General features: G+C 32.7%; 1 protein-coding gene across 2 annotated transcripts; it reads left to right on the forward strand.

Annotated features, from left to right (window-relative positions):
- Positions 1-7,672: 7,672 nt before the first annotated feature.
- LOC118030961 (uridine/cytidine kinase UKL1, chloroplastic) lies at positions 7,673-14,057 on the forward strand. 2 transcript variants are annotated; one of them, XM_035035233.2, is made up of 14 exons: positions 7,675-8,075; positions 8,165-8,256; positions 8,345-8,414; positions 8,501-8,619; positions 9,204-9,300; positions 9,792-9,871; positions 10,870-11,064; positions 11,662-11,745; positions 11,829-11,889; positions 12,201-12,261; positions 12,480-12,573; positions 12,675-12,747; positions 13,388-13,470; positions 13,583-14,057. In XM_035035233.2, exons 1-14 carry the CDS (start codon positions 7,898-7,900, stop codon positions 13,727-13,729), a joined length of 1,434 nt encoding a protein of 477 aa, XP_034891124.1. In that variant the 5' UTR covers positions 7,675-7,897; the 3' UTR covers positions 13,730-14,057. The 2 variants fall into 2 exon arrangements, with proteins under 2 accessions (XP_073262101.1, XP_034891124.1); XM_073406000.1 differs by lacking the exon at positions 13,388-13,470 and having other exon boundaries at positions 7,673-8,075; positions 13,525-14,057.
- The last annotated feature ends 9,385 nt before the right edge of the window (positions 14,058-23,442 follow it).

Raw genomic sequence — 23,442 nt, forward strand, 5'->3', positions numbered from 1 at the left:
GCTCCTCTAGTAAATATTCTAGAAGGTCAAGGAAGGCAGCCACCAACCTCAAGGAAGGCAGCCACCAACCTCAAGGCAGCCACCAACCTCATGGCAGCCACCAACCTCAACCCAGCAGCCAGCAGCCAGCAGCCAGCAGCCTTCACACTACCACCATCTATTGATGTTCACACTTGAGCTTTGATATTTTCTTACTTACAATTTGTGTATAAATAGAGGGTGAGTAGAAGGAGGTAAAGAAAAAAAAAAAGAAGAAGGAGGAGGAAACACAAACTCTCCTCTCTACAAATCAGAAATTATGTATTCTTTCATCTTTAGGAGTAGTTGTTCAATAGATATGCAAGGCTAAGCTCGTTTTCTTGGTTGCAAGGACACAACAAACCTTCGGATTTCAAGAACCGTGAGATTTATTCTTCCTTTTATTTTCAGTTTATGTTATGAATGAGTATGTTTGTTTTCCTATGCATATTTCCTATGATTGTTTATCTTAATTGCTAGAGCGGACTCTAAGTTATTATTGTGAACAATCTATTGCTAAGTTTGATATCAAAACCGGAGTTGTGGTATATAAACTTGTGAAGCAACTAAGCTTGATAATTGTAGCGGAACTACGTTATTAAACTTAGGGAGAACATTCGATCATAGCAACACAAATTGACAACTTGGTTGTTAAGATTAATGAATTTATCTGGATCTTAAGGCTACCATTGGATTAGATCATTAGTGCGGACACTGTGATTGTTTGTTGGTTAGGGATAGTTATACGGCGGATCCGTTAATTAACCAATATTAAGAAAAGATAAAATTCATAATATAAACTGGAGTTTCGTTTCAAGGATCGGTTCTAATTTCCGTTGGTGGATGTGTGCTTGCAACCAAGGTTTGTTTTCTTGATATATTTCAGTTTCAATTGATTTTGTTTGCTAGTTTAATTTCTGCCATAGTTTAAATCATTTCAAATCAATCCCCCCCAATTACATAACGTACAACATAAAAATCTAACTTCAAACTTCCTCGTGGGATCGACCCCTTGCTTGCTCTATACTATCTTGTGTGTTTTAAGCTAGGGTAATTAATTTGTGCGACCGCGACATCGCAACAGTAGGCGTTCTATTTATTAAGCAGATAACAATATTGAATGCTTGAGGCCAAAATGATAATAGAAGGGAGGCATGGGTGAGTAGTGTGAGTCTAGTTTCTATATTGTGATGATGTCATCGTTTGGAATAGCCATTCAAATCAGGTGTATGTAGTGGTGTTGTGAGGTGAATGATACCAATTTTTAAAAGGAAATCTTTTAATGCAGAATACTTACCTCCATTGTCAAAATAGAGAGTGACAATGCGGTGGTTAAAATAATTCTCAACAATTGATTTATAACTTTGGAAAACGTCATAAACTTTAGATTTACGCCTGAGAGGATAAAACCAAAGATATTGAGTGAATTGATCGATCGACAAAGATGATATAGTACTTAAAGCCATTAGAAGATAGAACTGGAGAGGTCCAAACATCAGAGAAAATAATTTGCAGAGGTTTTGTGGACACAAGAGTGGAAATAGAGAATGACAATTTATGACTTTTATTGCAGAGACAAGCATTATAGGAGAAATCTTTTGTGATAGCTGAAGAGGATTCTAAATGATAACTAGACAAAATATGATATAAAATAGGTAATGTTGGGTGTCCTAAACGATGATGCCAATTGGTGCAAGTAGTTTTGATGGTGGAGAAGGCTAGAATTGGTGCAAACACAGGGTTGGAAGTCGGCCATTCATACATTCCATCCTTAGTGCTGCCTTGAAACATAAATGCCCCTGATTAAAGATCCTTCACAAAGAACAAAGATGGTAAGAATTCCACTGAAACATTGCTAGAGTTGCAAAATTGATAGACAGAAATCAAGTTGTGCTTCATAGTTGTCACACAAAGGGCATTAGACAATTTAAAAGTGGAGTTAGGAGAGGAAATATTTATAGAACCAGTGTGTATGATGGAGAGACCAATACCATCGCCTATCATAACATCATTATTGCCATTGTAAGGTGAGTGGAGTGATAAATTATCGAGATCTGCTGTCACGTGGTGAGATGCACCACTATCAAGGAGCTATATTGGATCGGTGGAGGCAGTGTTGGTGACATTAGCCCGTGGCTGCCAAGAAGATGTGGAATGTGGTGTTGTGGAAGGCTTAGTAGCTAAAGACTAAATTGGTACTAGTTGGAAGGAGGGGCAACATTTGGCTGTGTGGCTTTGAATGCCATAAATTTGGTAAAAACCTTGATATTGTTTCGATGGAGGGCGATTTTGGCGATAGGGAGAGTGGTTATCTGATAAAAAAGAAGGTCTGAAATTTGGAGAACGCCACTAGTGAGGAGTGGTAGGGTAGTAATAAGAGGGACGAGGATTGTTCAAGCGGGGTGCACGCTATACATGAGTTTTCTTTTGCATAGGGTTGGCTGTAATAAGGAGGGACGTGGCCAAGGTTGTTGTTTTTGCATGGGCTTCAAAAGAGAGAAGTTTTTCATGAAGCTTATCAAATGAGATAGGTGTGTCATGAGCTTGGATTCCTCGAACCAGTTCTTTGTAGTCGTCTCTTAGGCCATCTAGGATTTTGTCAGTGAGATCTTATGGATCGACTAGTGCACTTAGGATAACCAGTTCATCAGCACATGCTTTAATAGAGTGAAGAAACTCAATTATGGTCAAAGTTCCTTTGGTTGGGTTTTTGAGTCGATTTTTGACTTGTTAATGTGACCACGAGAAGGTTTTGCATATATATTGGCAAGGATGTTCCATGTTTCCTTAGCAGTACCTGTATGGGCAATGAAAGGAATGATGGTGGGCAAGAGAGAGCTGATTAAGGCATTGAGCAATAGTTGTTCCTGTCGAATCCAGAGCTTGTGAGAAGGATCTGTGATCGTGATGTTGTCTATAGTGATAGTGTTTGGAGGGCAGGGTGTTGATCCATCAATAGATCCAATAAGATCATACCCAATGAATAAAGTTTCAAATTGAAGTTTCTAGGAGATGTAATTTGTAGATGTTAGCTTGAGAGGTGTTTGAGCAATGGTATTGATGGTAATGAGAGGAACCTCACGGTGTTGAAGGCTGGAGTGAGTGGTAGTATTTAAGGAGTTGGTTGGGGTGGTCATGGTTTTGTTGTAGGAAGTAAGAAAAATTTAGTATTGTTGAGATTGTGGATTTGCATAACAGAAGAGAAGCTAATGAAGGAGAAGCTTGGATTGCTTTGATACCATGTAATACAAGAGCTTTCTTATGATATTGCACTCTACATTCATTAATGAAAAGGAGCTGTACATATAGGTTTTAGAGAAACTAATTCACATTTAGACATAAGGAGTTTGTTACTAAATACAAGGAAGTTTGAATTTTAAAGATGAAATGGTGATCTTTATCTTAATAGTTAAAAGGACAAGATGTATAAAGAATATTTGAAATCAAAATGTGATTATTGTATAGCAAATTTGTTATAATCCTTGAAAAAGATTGAAATTTTAAAAAATTGAATAAGAGAGACTATTTATATACTTGAATGCTACTAAGTTATTATTGGAAGACATAATCAATTGATTTATATAATGAAAGGAACTATAGGGGTTAGACTTGAAGGATAATATATTAGAAATTATAAAGACTATAATGTTACATCCCATGTTATGTAATAATGGAGATAAATTGTTAATGTAAATCTGAAAGAAAATATAAGTGTAGCATTTATAAAGTATGTTTGTAAGAGAATTGCAAACACGCGATTAGCACAGTCGATGATGGTATTATGAAATATATATATATATATATATATATATATATATATATATATATATATGCATTGTTATGATGTGTTTATTGTTTTTAAAGCTAGTAGTAGTTCTATTAGTTTTAGATATGATTCAAATATTTATAATTGATATTAATTTTATGATATAGATACATTTAATCATTTGTCTCAAATGTCGGACTATCTCATTGATTTATTATAACGATAAAAGTTTATATAGAAATTCAATGTTTTATAAGTAAATTTGTTTTGTAACCTTTAAATTAATAAAATATTGGAAATTATTGAACTAAAGTACAAAAATGTCTTGTTATTATTTGATGTGATAATTATATCAAACGGCATGGCTAATGTTGATTTATAATTGTATATATAAATTTATATATTTTAGGTGCATATTCGAAGGAAATTGATGAGGGTTATGATTAAGGTATGCCTGAAGCTACTTGTGATTTGGAATAAAGGTGGATTGTTTTGCATTGGATGTTATTGATGCCATGGTAGGTAATTTAGAGCATGAAGAAAATTTAGATAGAGCTCAAGAATAAAAGAAATTATGCTGAAATTTCATTGAAGTGGGTAGCTTTAGAATAAAATGTACTATGAAGGTTACTCATGTTGCAGGGTCCGCGTCGCGACGTAGTCACGACGACAGAGGCTTTTATCATGCCTCTTGATGAGGTGTTATGTTATAATTTTTTTTGAATTTAATCATAAAATTATGATTAATGTTCAAGAGTTATCACCTAGTAATATGGTCATTGGGAACCTATGGTCTGCGAGAGTCTGGGTAAGGAACTGGTTGTGCAAGAAGAAGATGCATTACTCCTAATGCACCCTACCTAAGACATGCTGCATTGTTGTTTGATTGTTTTTCTAGATCGAGTTTATATTTGTTGGTCTTTTCTAAGATTCAGGGCAGATTTCTCTTAATGAGAAAGTCTCTACCTTATTGGGTTAAATCTTAACCGTTCTAAAGTCTAAATTTTAGCATCGTATTTATTTACACCTTGTATCTTTAATACCTGATAGTTATCGTGCAATTTTACACCCCACAAATATGAAAGTCTACATCTTGATCCTAAAAAAGATTGGAAAAAAGGTTTTTGATATTTTGGCCAAACCCTAATGGATGATCATAAATTGGTTAAAATATCTTTCTTTTTTTTTAATTTTCAAAACATGAGAAAGATCCAATTTTTTTTGAAAATATGCTTGGAAACTTTTTAAAATTTGAGCATATGCATGAAAATAAAATATTTTTTGTTTTGTGTTTCATTTTTAAAAAGGAAAAATTAATTTAAAAGATTTTTTTTGAAAATTTTTAGAAAAAGTTTCCGAGAAAACCAGGTATTTTAATATCAGATTTGTATTTTACAGTATAAATATACAGCTCGATATTATGCAAAATTGGTAGAAAAATATTTGAGAAAATCACAATTTTTATGAAATGATTTTTGAATATTTTTTAAAAATATTATAATATTATAACACACACACACATACATGGGCTAGGTCGACCTAGTGGACTAGGTCTAATCTAGGAATGTTGGATTGGGCCAATCTCGGCTAAACATATTTTTTCTTCTTTTTGGTGTCGGGCTGAGTTCAGCCCGTATAGTTGGGCTGGGCTATAAGTGGCCGAACCCAACATTCTCTGCATGAACAATGTTCGTGAATTATAATTCATGCCCACTGTTCAAGCATGAACAATAGGACGTGAATTATAATTCAGGTTTACTATTTACTCTGTAAACAGTGGTACTGAAGAAGAAGAAGAAGAAGAAAGGGAAGAGAAGAAAGCTACTTGCGCTGTGGCGGTTGGGCCATGACGAATGACGTGCGGTGGTGGTTGAGGCTGTGGCAGAGGTGGTGGCTAGTCTTAGCTGCTGGTAGAGGAAGAAGAAGAAGTTGTAGAGGAGAGAGAGTTGGTGTAACCACTACATGAGGTAGTCGAACAATTGTTTATGCTAGAGAGGATGGTGGTCAAGCCAACAATGATAGTGGTGGTGGCTGAAAGCCACGACAGATAAAAAAAAAAAGAGAACTCGTTGTAGAAAAAAACTGGGGAGGAGAAGGCTAGTTTTTTTTATAAATTTTGAACCATATTTTCTCCTTGCTAAGGCCATGAAATCCACTCCTATTTATAGGGGGTGGAAAAGGTAATCTTATATTTACATGGGAAAATTTTCAACCCTTGATTCGGTTGGTAAGTATCTCATCCATTGGTTCAAAGTAAGCACCATGAATTGTCAAATCTAACAATTCAAAGTTGTCTGAGTTGGCTACTTTAGGCCGACGTCAGGGCTGTTTTGATGATAATATGCATGAACAGACAATACTCGGGGATATAGGGATGTCAAGTGACTATTTTGGTTTATGTGTTGTCAATTTTGGTAAATATATGAGGCATTAAATGCACTTCAAAAGTAGCCACCCGAACAGTATTTTCGAGCAAAATCAGAGAAGACAATGAATAGTGACAAGACGATGCATTGTCTGGTCCTCCCTCTCTCTTTTAAATGTAAAAACGGCACTGTTTTGGGTTAAATAAGGGATTTTTGTCAAACTTCAATTGAGTCCTTCATCTTTCGCATTCGTTTAATTGCACCTCTAATTAACTCTAAACCTTTGATTTAGTTCAATTTAGCCCTTGCCAAACTTCAATTTGAGCACCAAAGTTCATCGCCTTTTGCACTTTGATCCTTGATCTTAGATATATGTAATCTAACCCTTAATTGACCATTAAACTTTTAATTTCTTCAATTTCACCCCCGGTTTCAACCAATTAAGCCCCTATAGTTCGATGCCTTTTACAAATTGGTCCTTGGCTGCGAAAATGTTCAAGGACCACCAATTAACCCCAAAAACTTCAATTTTCTTGCGATTTTACCCATGATTTCAATCAATTAACTTGGTAAAAATTAAAGTTGATCTCCTAATATTCCAATCTTCTCAATTAAGCTTAAATTAGGCTCCCAAATTTAATGTTTCACCAATTAAGCCCCTAATAAAATTAATTTGACCCATTTAAAGTATAATTAATTCCTTACACTTAATTAAATCCTTCAATTGGACCCAAAATAATTCTTAAACATAATTAAAATTCAATTTAGCCCTTGATTAAATCAAATTGGCCTATTAAAAATTTAATTATGTCCTTTGATTTATTTGTTATGCAAATTCGTCCAATAATAATTTAATTTAACTTTGAATTTGCATTATTTCTCTATTTTCGGACATAATGAAGTACAATTAGGTCTCGATTTTCTTTCAAAATTACAGTTTGATTTCCCGTCATGTTGTCTCTACGTTGCCAATACTTATTTGAAAAAAAAAAAAAGAGGGTAAGTTTTAAGAATAACCTAGAATTGGGTTATAACAACTCACATGGAAAAACTCAAAGAGGGTGTTACATTGAGAATGTATTATATGGAAATTGACTTGGTATGCTGTGTTTGTAGAAAGATTAATAATATTGTTTTTGTTTATATGGTTATTAATCTTAATAACTATAATCATAAAAATGTTTATTATAAATTTCATGTTGTTTGTCTTATATATATATATATTTTAGGGCCTTGGTTCTTTGTAGGGTATTGTCAAGATATTTAGTTTTTTATGTTGGATAGTTTCTTGTATTATCTGTGAAAGTTTTTGTAAATAAATTTGTATGTATGGATTTTAAAAAATATTGTAACCTCATTAATGTAGAATTAGATATCATTAGAATTATTGATGAAATTGTTTCGATAGTAAAGGTTGTCATTAGGACAATGTTAAAAAAAATCTAAAACAGGAAAAAACTATCTACATGTGAGCATCTAAAGGCTTTCTTTTGCCTTTTTTTTTTTAAAAAAAGAAATATGTGGATCCAATCAATAGCATATTCCTCTTCTCGCAACACAAACCCCGAATTCTGTCAATCTCTCTCTCTCTCTCTAAAAAAGAAAAAGAAAAAAGAGAAAGAAGTTACAGGCCCAAGAACACCAAACAGCAAGGTTCAAGCACCCACATTTCTTATTTCTTCCTATTCCCGTCCCAACAGAAACTCTATTGTAGTGGTTACAGTGGGAAAATAACCACTATAGAACGATGCCGGAAGAGACCAATTCTATTGACTACGTAATGGAGAAGGCCTCAGGTCCTCACTTCTCCGGCCTCCGTCTCGATGGCCTGCTTTCTTCTCCTCCGTCTTCCTCCACTGCGTCTCCCTCTCACCGCTCCGCCTCCGCTTCCGACTCCAATGCTCCCAAACAACCTTTTGTCATTGGTATATTCACTCACTCGCTCACAAATTTAAATTATTTAATTTTAATAAAATACTAATATTGTTTTTTGAATATTTTATTAACTTTGTAGGTGTTTCTGGTGGTACGGCTTCCGGTAAGACTACAGTGTGCGATATGATCATTCAACAGCTTCATGATCACCGTGTTGTTCTTGTTAATCAGGTTTTTTTAATTTTTTAATTTTTTGGATTTATTTTTTTTTGTCTCTCATTTTAAAATTTTATTATTATGATTTGTTTTTGAATTTTAGGATTCATTTTACCGTGGCTTGACGGCTGAAGAATCGAAGCGAGTGCATGAGTATAATTTTGATCATCCTGGTAAAATTGAGTTGTTCTTCAAATTTTGAGATTTTTTTTTTGGGTGGTTAGTTGTTTTAGTGTTGTTATTGTTGTTGTCGTTGTAGATGCTTTTGATACGGAGCAGCTTTTAGACTGTGTTCAAAAGATGAGAAGTGGGCATTCTTATCAAGTTCCAATCTATGATTTTAAGAGCCATCGCCGATGTTCGGATAGCTTCAGGCAGGTACTTACTTTACCGAATTTTCAGCAACAATGACTTTTTTTTTGTTTTCCTGAGGATTGGTGTGATAATTTTGGATACGGGATGGTAAATCGTAACATGTTTGATCAATCATTTTAGCGATTTTAACTTGGTACCCCAGTTGGAAACTCTTCCTTTTATAAAAGGTTGAGGTTGCTGCGTTTCGCTCCCGCTGTTGGCATGGATGGAGAAAATGTGGTATCACATTTATTCTTTTCCTGCTGCAATTCTATGCGGGAAATTACAAGCGCAGATGGTGAATGATTTAGTGATAATATTGTGAGGGTTTGTGAATTTTGACATCATCAAAAGTCAACCTACTGCTGTTAGTGCACTTTCTCGCCATTTAGTTAAATCCCCTATAAACAGCTGCAAAGCTCTACTGTCATGGAAAGTAAGAAGTTGAAATATTTAATACATGGGCATTTGAATTGTTCTTGGTACTATTTACTCCTTTTTTTTCTAATTATTTTTCAATCTCTTTGCCTTTCTTCTTCTAGAGAGGGTCATTTTAAATGCAAATTCTTTCTAGTTTCTTTTGAAACATTACTTGGATTTTTTGTCAGGTAAACGCTTCTGATGTGATTATCCTTGAGGGGATTCTGGTTTTCCATGACCAGCGTGTTCGCAACCTGATGAACATGAAAATCTTTGTTGACACAGGTTTGAGTTGTTAACTAGTTATCTATCACGGAAAACATCCCCCCTCAATATTCCATAGGTTTTGGAGATTCTGTAGTGTGTGCTTGTGTGTTCATGCCCTGCTTGAGCTCATTAACACACAATCTGGTAAATTGACAGGCAATTGCTATATTATAAATATTTTGCCTTTGGGTGACCAAAGATGCAGCACTCTTGACAAGAATGAGTATGGTAATCATTAGTAATCTGCATATTGGATCTACTTGTACATAAATCCTTCAGTTTAACATAAATTGGAAAACCATTTTGGGCTCAGAATGCCATATGATAGTGTTATTTTAATCATAACTTAATATTGTAATAAAGCCACAGAAGTCTAGTTAGACATATGGGGAGATGGTCTGCCTAAAGAGTTACTTGACTGTCAAATGAAGGAAGATGCAGTCTATTACTATATTTTTCTTTACTTTGCTTTCTCCCCTTTATTTATATTGGTGATGTGTTGCTTCTAGATGCTGATGTGAGGCTTGCTCGTAGAATAAGGCGTGACACAGTTGAGAGGGGTAGGGACATAAACTCAGTTCTTGAACAGGTTAGCACTTTATGCTTATTATATTTTTTTGTCCTCAATTAGTGAAATAATGATTAAGGTCAGCCATGGCTTGTAAATGTGTTTTTCACATAAACATGTTTTGCATGAAGCATTTCATTCCTATTTTAATTTAAAATTATGGCATATTTTCTAAGTATAGTAAGCAAATTTAAATTATATTGCTGAATATCCTTTGTTTTTTTTCCTTTGTATGTGATTGCTTGCATTAGTGTACACTGTTTCCTGATTGTATGAAAACCGCAATATAGAAGGAAAGTGGCCTACACTCAAATGGATATAACACTGTGTTTAGTATTCATCATCCATCTTGAACTAGCAGCACATGCATTGAAGCACCGGGGCTAATGCCTGCCACTAGTTTAAGTTCAATTATCATGAACTTGCCACCAGAGGACTTAAATTAAAGTCTTTAGATGTCAAAGGAAAGGATTCATTTCATTCTCCTAGTTTTGTACTCTATACTGTCCACTTAGAATGAAATGGCTGTGGAAAATAGGAGTAGGATTTTGACTTCCAAGAAGTGTCTTAATCAAAATGTATTTCAGCAAATGGTGTACTGGAAATTGTTATATCTCATCAATTAGTGACTGAAATGCAAGCGCTCAACTGGTGCTGCTACATGTTTATCCTAGGAAGAAACCCCCATGCTGAGCACATATATAGACAGTAGTGGATCTAAACTTCCATAGCAATTCATGTGTGTTTGTCTGTTGGCTGGAGGTAGGAAACTCTTCTGCTGGACCACTAAAGTGACCTTGGGTCATTAATTACAACTTTAAAATCATGGATTGGTGATCAGTTAATCCATATTAGAGCAAGGATATTGTCCCTTTTTAATATTGCTCATGATTTTCAAGGTGCTTATGCTGTGAATTTTTGCAGAAATTGAGAGGGAAAATCTCAGAGATTTAATCTCTTTAAACTCTAAGTGACTGTTATTAATGTCACAATCTGAAGCATAACTGTTGATTTTGCAGTATGCTAAATTTGTGAAGCCTGCTTTTGATGATTTTGTGTTGCCTTCAAAGAAGTATGCTGATGTGATCATCCCACGGGGAGGTGACAATCATGTTGCCATTGATTTAATTGTGCAACATATCCACACTAAGCTAGGTCAACATGATCTGTGCAAAATATATCCAAATGTGCATGTCATTCAGTCAACTTTTCAGGTATGTCTTTTGTATTATTTTCCATTTGTTGCTATTATGCAGTATGTGAAACTGATTTTGGTAGTGTTTTCAGTATCTACAAGAGAGTGCAAAACCTATTGTGTGAACTGTATTAGTGGTAATATTTTAATGGTTTATGTCTTCAAAACAAACTGATTATATTCAGTGAACTATAGTAACTATTCAATGTTAACATATAAAATTGAGTCTATAGGTAGTGTCAAAAGAGGCATCAAGTGACTTTGGAGTTGGGGCATAACGGTTGGAATAAACCAATAGTTCAGGTGAACAAGAATGTTATGTTAGCATGGCTTTTGGTTTTGGGTATTGGACATTATGAGCAAATGTTGGGCAAGGCCTAAAATTTGTCATTTTCTTTTATTTGTATGTGTATCTAAACAAGCATCAAAAGAAAGAAGAAGAAACCAATGTGGGAATGGGTCAATTGGCAGTCTGATGTCAATGGATGAGACTAGTGTGCTTAAAGATCTTCCTTAGCCTCTGCAGATAGATATGCAATTTAGTTGAATTTGAGTCCCGTCCAGCTTTGATTCATCCTTTGTTTGGATTTGCTTATGTTGACGAGTCATGTTGCAGATAAGAGGCATGCATACACTGATTCGAGACAAGGAGATATCAAAGCATGATTTTGTATTTTATTCAGACCGACTTATCCGTCTGGTATATTTTATCCATTTTTCAAAATTCCTCTTGTACTCTGTTCTCATTATAGATTGTAATAAATGTTTTCACTGAGTTTTCAGGTTGTGGAACATGGTCTGGGCCATTTGCCATTCACTGAGAAGCAAGTAGTGACACCAACAGGTGAGTTGGAGTAGAATAAATAATGAAGTGTGGGTTCTATAATATGTTTTCCTTGTAACATTTCTTTTTCTTTTCCTTTAATTCATTTTTTACTGCCTCACTCATTTTCCTTGTTTTGAGTTTTCTATCTTTATATGTACAAATATATAGAGAGGGTGATAATTTTTGCAACTTAATTTGAAATATAAGACTTTAGGTGTCCAGAAGCCCTTGCATTTTCTGTGTGTTGAATATTTGAATTTGAATATTAGATGAATTTACTGGTCAATTCTTCTACACAACATTGAAAATTTGATTTTATTCTATTCTAGGATCGGTTTACACTGGTGTTGACTTTTGCAAGAAATTATGTGGGGTTTCTATTGTTCGAAGGTGAGGTTTAAATCAGTTATTTACTTTGGCAGTTCTAGCATTTGGTTTGTTGGCATCGTGCTTCAGGAATGTGTTGAGCGGCAAGTTGTCATCTTAGGGTGCAAGCAGTAATGAGTTTAGATACATTCTTCAGCTTCCCGACCCTGATGCTAGGGTCATATTGAGCCTCAATACAGATATATTTCTGCTAACCAGTACTTCTTGTCTGTCATTTACAGTGGAGAAAGCATGGAAAATGCATTGCGAGCATGCTGCAAAGGAATAAAAATTGGAAAATTACTCATCCACCGTGATGGAGACAATGGAAAACAGGTAAAATTTTATGATTACCCAGTAAGAAATTCCTCACAGTACTTGAGGATCACATTTTAGTTATCTTTTAACATTAGATTAGCTGTTTCCAACTTATGCAGCTTATATATGAGAAGCTCCCCAAGGATATTTCAGAACGGCATGTCCTGCTTCTAGACCCTGTTCTTGCTACAGGTAATAAGTTTCTATTCACTTCAAACTTTGCCATTGTCTGTTTTGTCTTAAAGTCTCAAGTATATGTTCCTATAGCGTTACTCTTTTTTGTTTTAGTTGGTTGATTTGGTAGTGATCTCTTCACTTCTATTTTCTATTTCTTGAGCTTTTTCTTGCCCCCTCACTATTCTGGTTTCTCAATGAATAATGTAGATTCTGCTGAAAATTGTTTTTACTTCATTGGAATCTGATTTCTTGTCCGCACAGAGATTTTACTATAATAAGTTTGTTCATGGGAAGAAGCATTTTGCATCCATGTGTAAAATAGTACTAGGAGCCATACATTGGCTTGCTGTTAGTGTAACTTTGACAAATCTGGCCATTTTCCAGCTGAACAATATTTGGCCAGATTTAAGAGCAATCTTTATTTTAAGTGAAGCTTTGAGTAATCCAGCAAAAAAATTCGGTCTTTGATTTAAGAGCAATCTTTATTTTTTGCTGTCTAGTGGTGCTCTATTAGGATGTATGATGGCTTGTATTCATATGTGGCATGTCAAATATTTGACCAATTATTATGTGAGAAGGCATTCATTGTTCATCCATGGAAATTATTCATGGCCTTGTGGATGATTGATTGCCGTGTTTGATAATTTTCTTTAAGGTAACTCTGCAAACCAAGCGATAGAAATTCTCATACAGAAAGGAGTTCCAGAATCCCACATCATATTCCTAAACCTAATATCTGTAAGTTGCTATCTTTTGATGATTTTCTTGAAGGTAAATCTATACTTGTTGCAGGATCTTGCTCGAGTTTAGATTGTTCAAGTCTACTGATATTTTCACTCTGGAACTTCAGGCTCCTGAGGGCATCCATTGCGTTTGCAAAAGGTTCCCATCCTTGAAAATCGTCACTTCAGAGATTGATGTTGCCTTAAACGAGGAATTTCGGGTCATACCAGGCATGGGTGAGTTTGGTGACCGGTACTTCGGCACTGATGATTAAACAGAGTAACTGACAAGCAGGAGGGATACGAGGAACTAGTGGATGGTCCTGTCAAGTGAGACTAATATCTCAAGATTTTATTAAGAGGCTGGCTAGTCTTTAATTTGTCACCTTTTGAGTTATATCATTCATGTTAATACGAGTATTAGTCACGTGATCGGCATTGTTGATAAGATCACCTCTCCTAAATTATTATTATTATTATTATTAAGTATATATATATAGCTAAAAGGTGCGGGTAACACACTATTTCCCCCACATTCATTAGCGATGTGTTTTTTTTTTTTTTTTTTTTTTTTTTATTATTATTATTACATTTTGATCTTTATTTTTCTTGTGGTTTTTGATTTTTTTTTTAAATTTATTCCTTATATGTTGTGTTTATGGAGATTTAGAGTTAATTTATTTTAATTTATCTTTTATAATGAATTAACACAATATTAAAAATATATTCAACATCGGATTAATATCAGAAAAATATCACAACATTTGTATGGTGTGATTTATTTTTTAAAAAGTCTAGTTAAATAAAATTATTTTTAAAAAAACTAGGTTATTAAAAAACTAGATGAGTTTAATTTTTTTTAAAAAAAATTTATTTGTATTTTTAATTTTATCCTTCAATATTTGGATGAGTGATAATTTAGTTTTATAATCTATTTTTTCGGTTATCATAGTCTTAAGAAAGATTTATATTGATTTGATAGTTGATTTTTTTATTGTTTATTTTTGTTATCATATAGTTAAATAAACTATTTTTGTTATTATATAATTAAATAAACAATAGTTTATAAAAAAACAAGTTATTAATCTCATTGGAATCCATTACCTGGTTTGTGGGTTTGAGATATTGACCTAGATTACTTGATTAACTGGTTTACCTATCAAACCTGATATGGTTTTTTATTTTTTTTAGTTTTTGGTCTTTTAATTTTTTTATTTTTTTATTTCACTCTTTCAATATTGGATTGGTTGAGAAATAAAATTCATGGTTTATTTTTATTTTTACTTTTTATAGAGGTATTATGATCGTAAACAAATATTTTTTTTAAGGTTGATGCTTGATCTTGTAAGTATCTAATGTTATCATAAAAATAACATACAAAAATAATAAATTTATTAAACTCATTGATATCCATGACTCAGGTTATAAGGTGATCAAGGTCAATCTAATTTGGTATTGTCCCAATATTAAAAAAAAATTATTGTTTTAAGGTTTTTTAAAAAATTATATTATGTTTTTACTGGTTATTTAAATTATTTTTGAACCAATTAAATTGAATGATTCATTTTAGATCAATTTTCACGCAGTTTAATTTAAAAGACAAAGAAATTGATTGACAGGTTTCAAGATCAAAATGTTTAATTAAGTTTAATGGTATTGTTAAAAAAAATTTCATACTCTTAACATTTCTTTTAAATTTAGAAAAAGAATAGTCTAATCCTCAGGAAGCGCAAACAAATATATTAATAGTATAAATTATAGTTATAAAATCCGATATGGGGTTAACTCGGCCAGGTAGTTTGTTATCACTTTGTTTTATTCCCTATTTTACATTTCATTTTTTGAAGTTGTTAACTTTCCTTTTATTCCTGTTGGATTGTAAACGGCTTTGTTTATTTAAGCAGCCCAATGCTTTTGTTATGAATCAAAACTTTTTTTTTTTTTTTTTAAATCAATAAATTCCAGCAAAGTTGATTATGGTCTTTTTTTAACTTCTTCTTTTCGACTATATTATCTTCATTCTTCAATAGTTTCTTTGGTCATGGAAAGGGCTTTGCTAGGAGCGGTTCTCTTCTCGGTATATATGAGAAGAAAACCCACCTTGGATTCCAACAAACTTCAAATGTTAGCTTGATATTATTACGATATGCGACCAATGACTTCTTGGGCCATGCATTCCAATTCGGTGTCTAGCCAAGATAGGTCCTGTGTTTGTTGATATATTTGGCTATTTGCACTCTTGGAATTAATTTGCATTGATTGTCATTAATTTGCTTTGGGTCTTGGAACGCGAGGTCCTTTGGATGCTGGATTATATTTATGATTGAGTTGGGTTGATTATTTTAAAATCATGTGTGTGTGTGTGTGTGTCTATATACATATATATATATATATATATATATAATTCCTTCTATCCATTGGAGCTGCTGTAATAGCTATAGGATTTATGCATTGGTTTGGAGGAAGGCCCAAGATAGATGGAGAAAGATGAAGAAAAGGGAAATTGTGGCGTTGCCTCATCCTCTCAAAAAGCCCCTTTTCTGCAAAATAGAAGCAATGATTAATCGTAACAGTTAATATCAATGGAATTGTTTGTTCATTTACTCAGTTTACATCAATTGTTAATACTCCTGCTTCTCATGGTTGGCATCATGGGCATTTGTATTTACATTTTGGACAGTTTTTTGGCAGGCACATGGAAGTTAAACGGAAACACCCTCGAGGCAAGCTGGATTGTTCAAAAAGTTGAAGAAAAGTTTAGGTCGACAGGGATATAGCCTTTTCGCTCCTGGTACACTCAAGGAAAAGGACAGTCTAGAAGAGGGTGGGTGGTTGCAGTCGGGCGATTAATTATTAGCAAGCTTGTCATTTCCATTCTGTTCCGTCCGGAATGATTGAAATATTCTATACCAATTCAAAAAATAAAACAAAACGAAATAAATTTCATCTCATTTTAAATCTCGGTCCGTTCCAGATTTTTCGGCTAAATTCCGCCCGAAACGTTCCGGTTTCATTCTACATGTTCCGTTCCGCTCTTGAAAAGCCATTGAATCAAATTAAATCTTGTTCAATTTCATTAATTAAACCACTCGATTATAAAAAAGCTTTTTTTCATTATTATTTTCAATAGCAATGATATTAATAATAATATTGAAATTTATTATTACTATTTTCATTAACAATGATATTAATTTTTTAAAATTAGTTTTATCACTAATATATATGGTTTATATTACTTTAAGTTAAAGATCTATTTAATCTTGACTATTTAGAAATATTTTAAATTTTGAAATTATATTTGTATTGTATAATTTATAATTAATTTATCTTGAATTTGAATTATGTTTGTGGAATATATATATATATATATATATATATATATATATATATAACTACAACTCCGAAACGGCAAGCCGAAACACTCCGAAATTGAAACATTCCGTTTCAATTGAAAAAACGAAACACCTACCGAAACGGAATTGGCAACCTTGATTATTAGTGATAATAAAATGCATGGAAAATCTTCGTATCTTCGTTTAGTTAGCATTAGGCAGGTTGAGCCTTGCACGGTCCAAAGAAAATAATAATAATAACAATAATACAGAGGAGGTGGGGTTTTTATGAAGGTTAATTCTGTTGATTTAAGTTTTTTTATATATTTTTTTAATTTTATCTTTTGATATTAAGTTAATTAAAAATTAAACTTCATAATTTATTTTAATTTATTTTCTATTGGATTATCTTTTAATATTAAGTAGCGTTTGTTTGCAGGAAAGTTGTTTCCTTTTGAAAAGTGAATTCCAGAGAAAGTGAATTTCAGGAAAATATTTTCCGATATTTGGTAGTATTATGGAAATTGAACAGGAAAACACTTTCCAATGTTTGGTTATGTTATGGAAAATGAACTGGAACATAATTTATTAATGAATTAAATTTTTTTTTTCAAGTTTATCTAATATATATATATATATTATTTAATATAAATATTTAATCACTTACAATAAAAGAATGAAATCTAAAAAGTATAATGATGAATTTTTTTTTTATTATTATTATATGCTATATTCATACATAGCTTATTTTATAAAATATAACTATATATGTCATATCATATTATATAGAAATAAGCATGTGAAATATTTTTTAAGTAAAACGTATTAATATATTTTTTCAATTTTAAAAGCTTAAAATAAGTTTTTTTTTTTCATATGAAGAATGCCAAATTAGTTTATGGTAAGAGTTATATATTTGGGTTTTTTGTTTTTGGTATGAAGTATTTTTTAAAAGATAAAAAGATACAAAAATATTTTGATGGGTTTTTTGGATAAATTTTTTTTTTTTTTACGGGTAAAGTCAATTATCCCTTTAATATATATCAAATAATCATCAAGAAATAAATATAAATACCTAACATCAAACATAGTCATGCATAAATATTACGTTTCGATGTCATATACATACATATTAGTTCAAATTACAAACATGAATATGCTAGACTGAATTAAACAAGTTAACATACTTGTCAAATAACAAACATAGTTTGAATCCAAATTTTGAACATATTCAAACCATCTTAGCAAGCAGGCTTGTAGTAGTGTTAGGTCACAAAGTTCTGAACCTAAATTTTCCTCAAATTAGCATTTTTTGCCATAAATGCTTTTGCCAACATTTCATTTTAGACCAAATGATCAAATGCATCCCCAAGAGTTATCTCATCAAAGCCTTTAACTTTCATTACTTCCACATACAACACATTAACATCAAGTTGATTTTTGCTGAGACTTTGAATTGCAAATGCTACATCTCCAATCTGTTTATACAACTTTTCAACACCATCATCTTCATACATGCGATTTCTCTTTCTATGTTGCCTCTTTTGTGTACTAGAGGAAGATGTCTCTTTTCCTTTTGAAGTTTCTTCATATTCCCCTTCGTTTTCAATTGAATTTGATTGCTCTTCAGTGTTCTCTTCCAAGTTGACATTTGCATATGATTTGACATAATTTCAGGTTGCTATGTCTTTTCCAACAACAATTGTCATTATCTCGTACATATTAAGTTTTTTGTTGAGATACTTGTAATGATTGGGATGTGCCTATTCATAAAGTATAGAATATGCAATTTTTTAATTCATTGTATAACATTTTAGAAACAAAAGTAAATATAAAAATTACAAAGAGTGTAATATTTATCATACTTTTACTTCTTCATTATATACATCTTTCGAAACTGTAATCATCTTCAAACAATCATCCCAGCCAAAGTCATTTTTATTTTTAAGCTTGGTTATTATTCCCCATTCTTTTTTCACAGTCTTGAGATGATTGTCCACATGCTTAGGCTCGCATTGCACATTGAACTTTTGACTGATTTCTGTAGCCACCTTAACAAAAGATTCTGCTTTAAAGGTAAAAGAAGTTTTGCTTCCTTTAAGTGCCACCTCAGCTAATATCTCAAGCAACATGTGAGACATAGGCTTAGACCATATGAAGTGCTTGCCTTTGCATTTTTCATTTTGCGTGGAACTCATTTCTACAAAAAAGAAATTACAAATTTATACAAAATAAAATCATACAATATTTTGATTTAATAAATTTCATATAAAAACTACAATTAATAATTAAAAGAGAAATTATAATAAAGTCAACATCTACTCCAAATACATAACAAATATAATACAAACTCAAGCAACACATAATAAAAACAAACACATATAATTAACACTCAATTACTAGTTTCTTTGAGTGTTATAATCATTCCACATGGTTAAGGCAATCATTTCTCTTTTTGTTATCCACTCCCTATTCTCTTCCCTTTCCTCCCGTTGACTTAAGTTGATTGTTCATCTAATTGGTTCACTATCCGAATATATTTCCTCCATAAGAAAGTCATAAGGATCAACCCTCATTATGTGATTATGAATAATACAACATGCAAGCACAACATCTACTTGTGGTTCATAAGACCAAAAAGATTTTCCATCAATTGATCTAAAATGACTTTTCAAAATACCAAACCCTCGCTCAACAACGGTTCTCAATGAAGAGTGTCGAAGATTAAATAGCTCCTTTTCAGTTTCTAGTGAACGTTCTGTAAACTCATTCAAGTGATATTAAACTCCACGAAAAGGAGAAATGATTCCTTTTCAAATACCGTAACCAACATCACCAAGATAATATTTCCCTACAAAAAAAAAAAAAAAACCTATTACCATCATTATGTAATAAGACATTTTCTATGTTTATTGCATATAATACATATTTTATTATATACCTTCTGGAATTTTTAGACCATTAGATCTTGATAATGCATCACCTAAAACCCGTGAATCATGGGCACTTTCTTCCCAGCCAGCTAAAACATATATAAACTTCAAATCAAAAGTTATAGCTGCTAAAACATTTTGTGTTGTTCCTTCTTTTCGACCTCGAAACTTTCCTTGAATCTCAACAGGAACATTTGCAGGAACATGGGTACCATCAATTTCTCCCACATAATCCTATATAAACATGAAAAAATAATTTATAACATTTTCTTCTGAATGTAATTAATTAATTCATAAAAATATTGGTATTGTTTTCATACCTTAAAATAAGGATAGAATCTTCTATTATTCATTATCTCTATTGGAACTGTATCCTATAGTTCTTTAATAAAGTGTTTGTATAACTTAAGAATTGCTTTTAAAACAATTCTAAAGTAACGATGGATAATTTCAATAGACCTATAGTATATACCACTAATAACCTGAAATCTTTGGTTTTGGCCTACAATTTGTAAGAACACAATTACTTACTCCCTAATAGACACATTTTGAGTTGATCGTAATAGGTTACAATTTGTGAGAACATCACACAATCTATATAATACAACAAGTTTCATACGAATTTGTTTAATGCAATGTCAATCACCTCGGTTCAAAATGCTGTCAATATAGAATTTTCATTGAGCAATTGCATTTATATATGGTTCTCTTGGTATATAAATTCTATTTCTATCTTCTTCAATAATAGCTACCCCTGTAGCTATCACAATTACAGCTGCTCCCATGCATGCTGCATTAATTATCTTACTATCCATAACATGAAATTGAAGTTTTCTGATAACAAAACCTAAAAATATAGGGAAATAAATATTAAAAAAAGCATATAAAATACTTACACAATCAATACAATAAATTATGCTCAAAGAAACTGACTATACAATTCAAAAGTTCACAACGATCAATAACATCAATCATTTTAATTCTAAAAAATAATGTGATTATCGAATAATTAAATAAACATAAGTTTCGAAAATCACCTCGTATACGGCAACACAACACACAATCGAGTTCATGGCTAGGTTCAATTCTATTCTATTTTGGAACAATACCTACTTAGAGTTATATTACATTATATTTCATTATGCTATTAAACACAATTTATAATTGAAATTATAAATATAGTATAATTGGTTCTACTACAACAATATGAATAAATTAACATAATTTTCTCTGTTCTCTCGCCTATCTCTAACTCTCTCCCATAAAATTAAAGACGGTTTCATTCCTTCTCCTCATTCGGTTTCATTCCCCTTCCCTGTGTTATAATCATTCAGTTTCTCCTCATTTGGTTTTATTCCCCTTCCCATCATCATTCGATTTCATTCCCCTTTCATTCCCATCATCACTTGGTTTCATTCCACTGTCATTCCCATCTCATTCAGTTTGTCATTCGGTTTCTCATTCCCTTGCAATCGGTTTCTCATTCCCCTCTCAATCGGTGTCTCTCATTCGTTTTCTCAAATTCCCCTTTCATTCCCCTCTGATTCCCCCTAATTCCCCTCATTTCCACTAATAATTTTATCGCCTATCACTGTTCGTTCTCTCTCGCCTATCACAGATCGTTCTCTCTCGGTTGTCTCTCTTCCCCTGTTCTCTCTCGGTTCTATCTCACAAATCCCCTGTTCTCTGAAGAAGCAGGACACCATCACATATTCAAGGGGCAAGGAGCAGGAGAGCTAGACCTCAAGGATTTGCTCCTCATCCCCAGTTCTCATCCCTCTCTCACCCGACAGTTTCCCTTCCTGTTTGCGTCTCTCTCTTTGTGCTGGATCCGTCACAGGGTAGGGGCTGGTTGGGTATTGTTGGGAATTTTTATTTCTCTCAAGAAGCTGTCGAATATGAAAAAAAAAAAAAGTGTTTTATGGCTTGATTGTGATGAGAAATTGGTTGGGTTTTTCTGCAGATGTTGTTTGAATGTGACAAGGAGATGAAGAATAAAACTGGGTATGAGAAAAAAAAATTGACAGGCAAAAGATAAATTAACAAAAATAAAAGTTTTTTTCGGAACAGACAAACAAGATCAAGGATTATTTGCTATTATTCTTGCAAATCTAAAAAATACGAAGAACATAAAAACATAAAGGAAATAATATACAAAAATAATACAAAAATTTAAGGGAAAAAATACCTGAAATGAAGAGTGTGATTCTCAAATCTTCTTGCTTTTTAACTGTTTTTGTTTTTGGCCAGAGATGTAGAGAAAGGAAAGATATGTTTTATCAACGGAGGTAAAAATAAGAAAGTGTTTTCCTTTTGACAAGGAAAGGAAAACACTTTCCTGCGAGGAAAGTGAAATTTTTAGTTGATTGGAATTAATTTTCCTTTGACTTATTTTCCAAATAGTCATCGAACATGGGAAACTGAGGAAAATGAATTCCTGGAATTCATTTTCCTTGAAACAAACAAGGCATTTGTTTAGTTAGCATTAGGCAGGCTGAGCCTTGCACGGTCCAAAGAAAATAATAATAATAACAATAATCTAGAGGAGGTGGGGTTTTTATGAAGGTTAATTATGTTGATTTAAGTTTTTTTTATATTTTTTTTAATTTTATCTTTTAATATTAAGTTAATTAAAAATTAAACTTTATAATTTATTTTAATTTATTTTCTATTAGATTATCTTGATATCATGACCCGAGTCATAAGTTAAGTAGGTTAAACCAGGTTGACTTGAGTTATTTTTTTTAATTGATTTTTTTCTAATTTTATCATTAAACATTTAATTTATTAAAAACTGAGTTCCATAATTTTTTTTGATTTGTTTTCTTACAAGATTATCATTATCTCATAAATTGGTATGCAGATTGACAGATTAACACAAATTGAATCAATTCAATCCAATATGTTATTATTTTAATATTTATTAAAAAAATCTATCTTAAATATTTATTTTAATACTTTTATTTTTAACAGTTATTTTCAGACTCGCTAAAATAACCACCTCACATTACTTGCAATTATACTAAAAAGAAATTAACAATGTCTTTAATTTTTTTTTACATTAAAAAAAATTAATGTAACGCAGCAAATTATGCAGTCATGATCCCTAAATAAGAACAATGGCAGTGAGTGTGACTCAGTCCCAGAATCTAAACTCAACACCATGTCCCTTTCTCTCCTTCTCACATCTACACGGCCCCCGCTTCTTGATCACTCACAGAAACCCCCAAAAAACTCACCTTTTCTCCACATCCAAATCTCAGAAATTAACCTGCCCACATTGACACTGGGCTCTGGCTCTCTCCATGAGGAATCTGGTCGCTTCCCTTTGTCTCCACCAAAACCCACCTCCCTGGATTGGTATCCTCTGCAGCAAGTTTTTATCCTCTCTATGTGACGGCTGGTGGGATTCTTGCTTGCTTCAACCCATCTGCTTTTTCTTGGTTTGTGAAGAGAGGTCCAGCTTCTTATAGTTAGTCTGTCTCTTGGGTTCATCATGATGGCCATGGCTCTCACTTTGGAGCTCAAGGACTTGATTGCCTTGTAGTAGCTAATCAGCTACATGCCCTTATTTAGGTCATTGTCATGGTCAGACCAGTATACATGAGAAGGATAGCTTATGTATGTTCTTTTGGCAACTTATACTGCATGTAATTTCCGCCCATAAGATGTGTCAATTAGCAAAATCTTCTTCAATTTGATTCCACGTGCCGCAGGCTAGAT

This window comes from Populus alba, chromosome 17, assembly GCF_005239225.2.
Source record: "Populus alba chromosome 17, ASM523922v2, whole genome shotgun sequence".
Lineage (NCBI taxonomy): Eukaryota > Viridiplantae > Streptophyta > Magnoliopsida > Malpighiales > Salicaceae > Populus > Populus alba.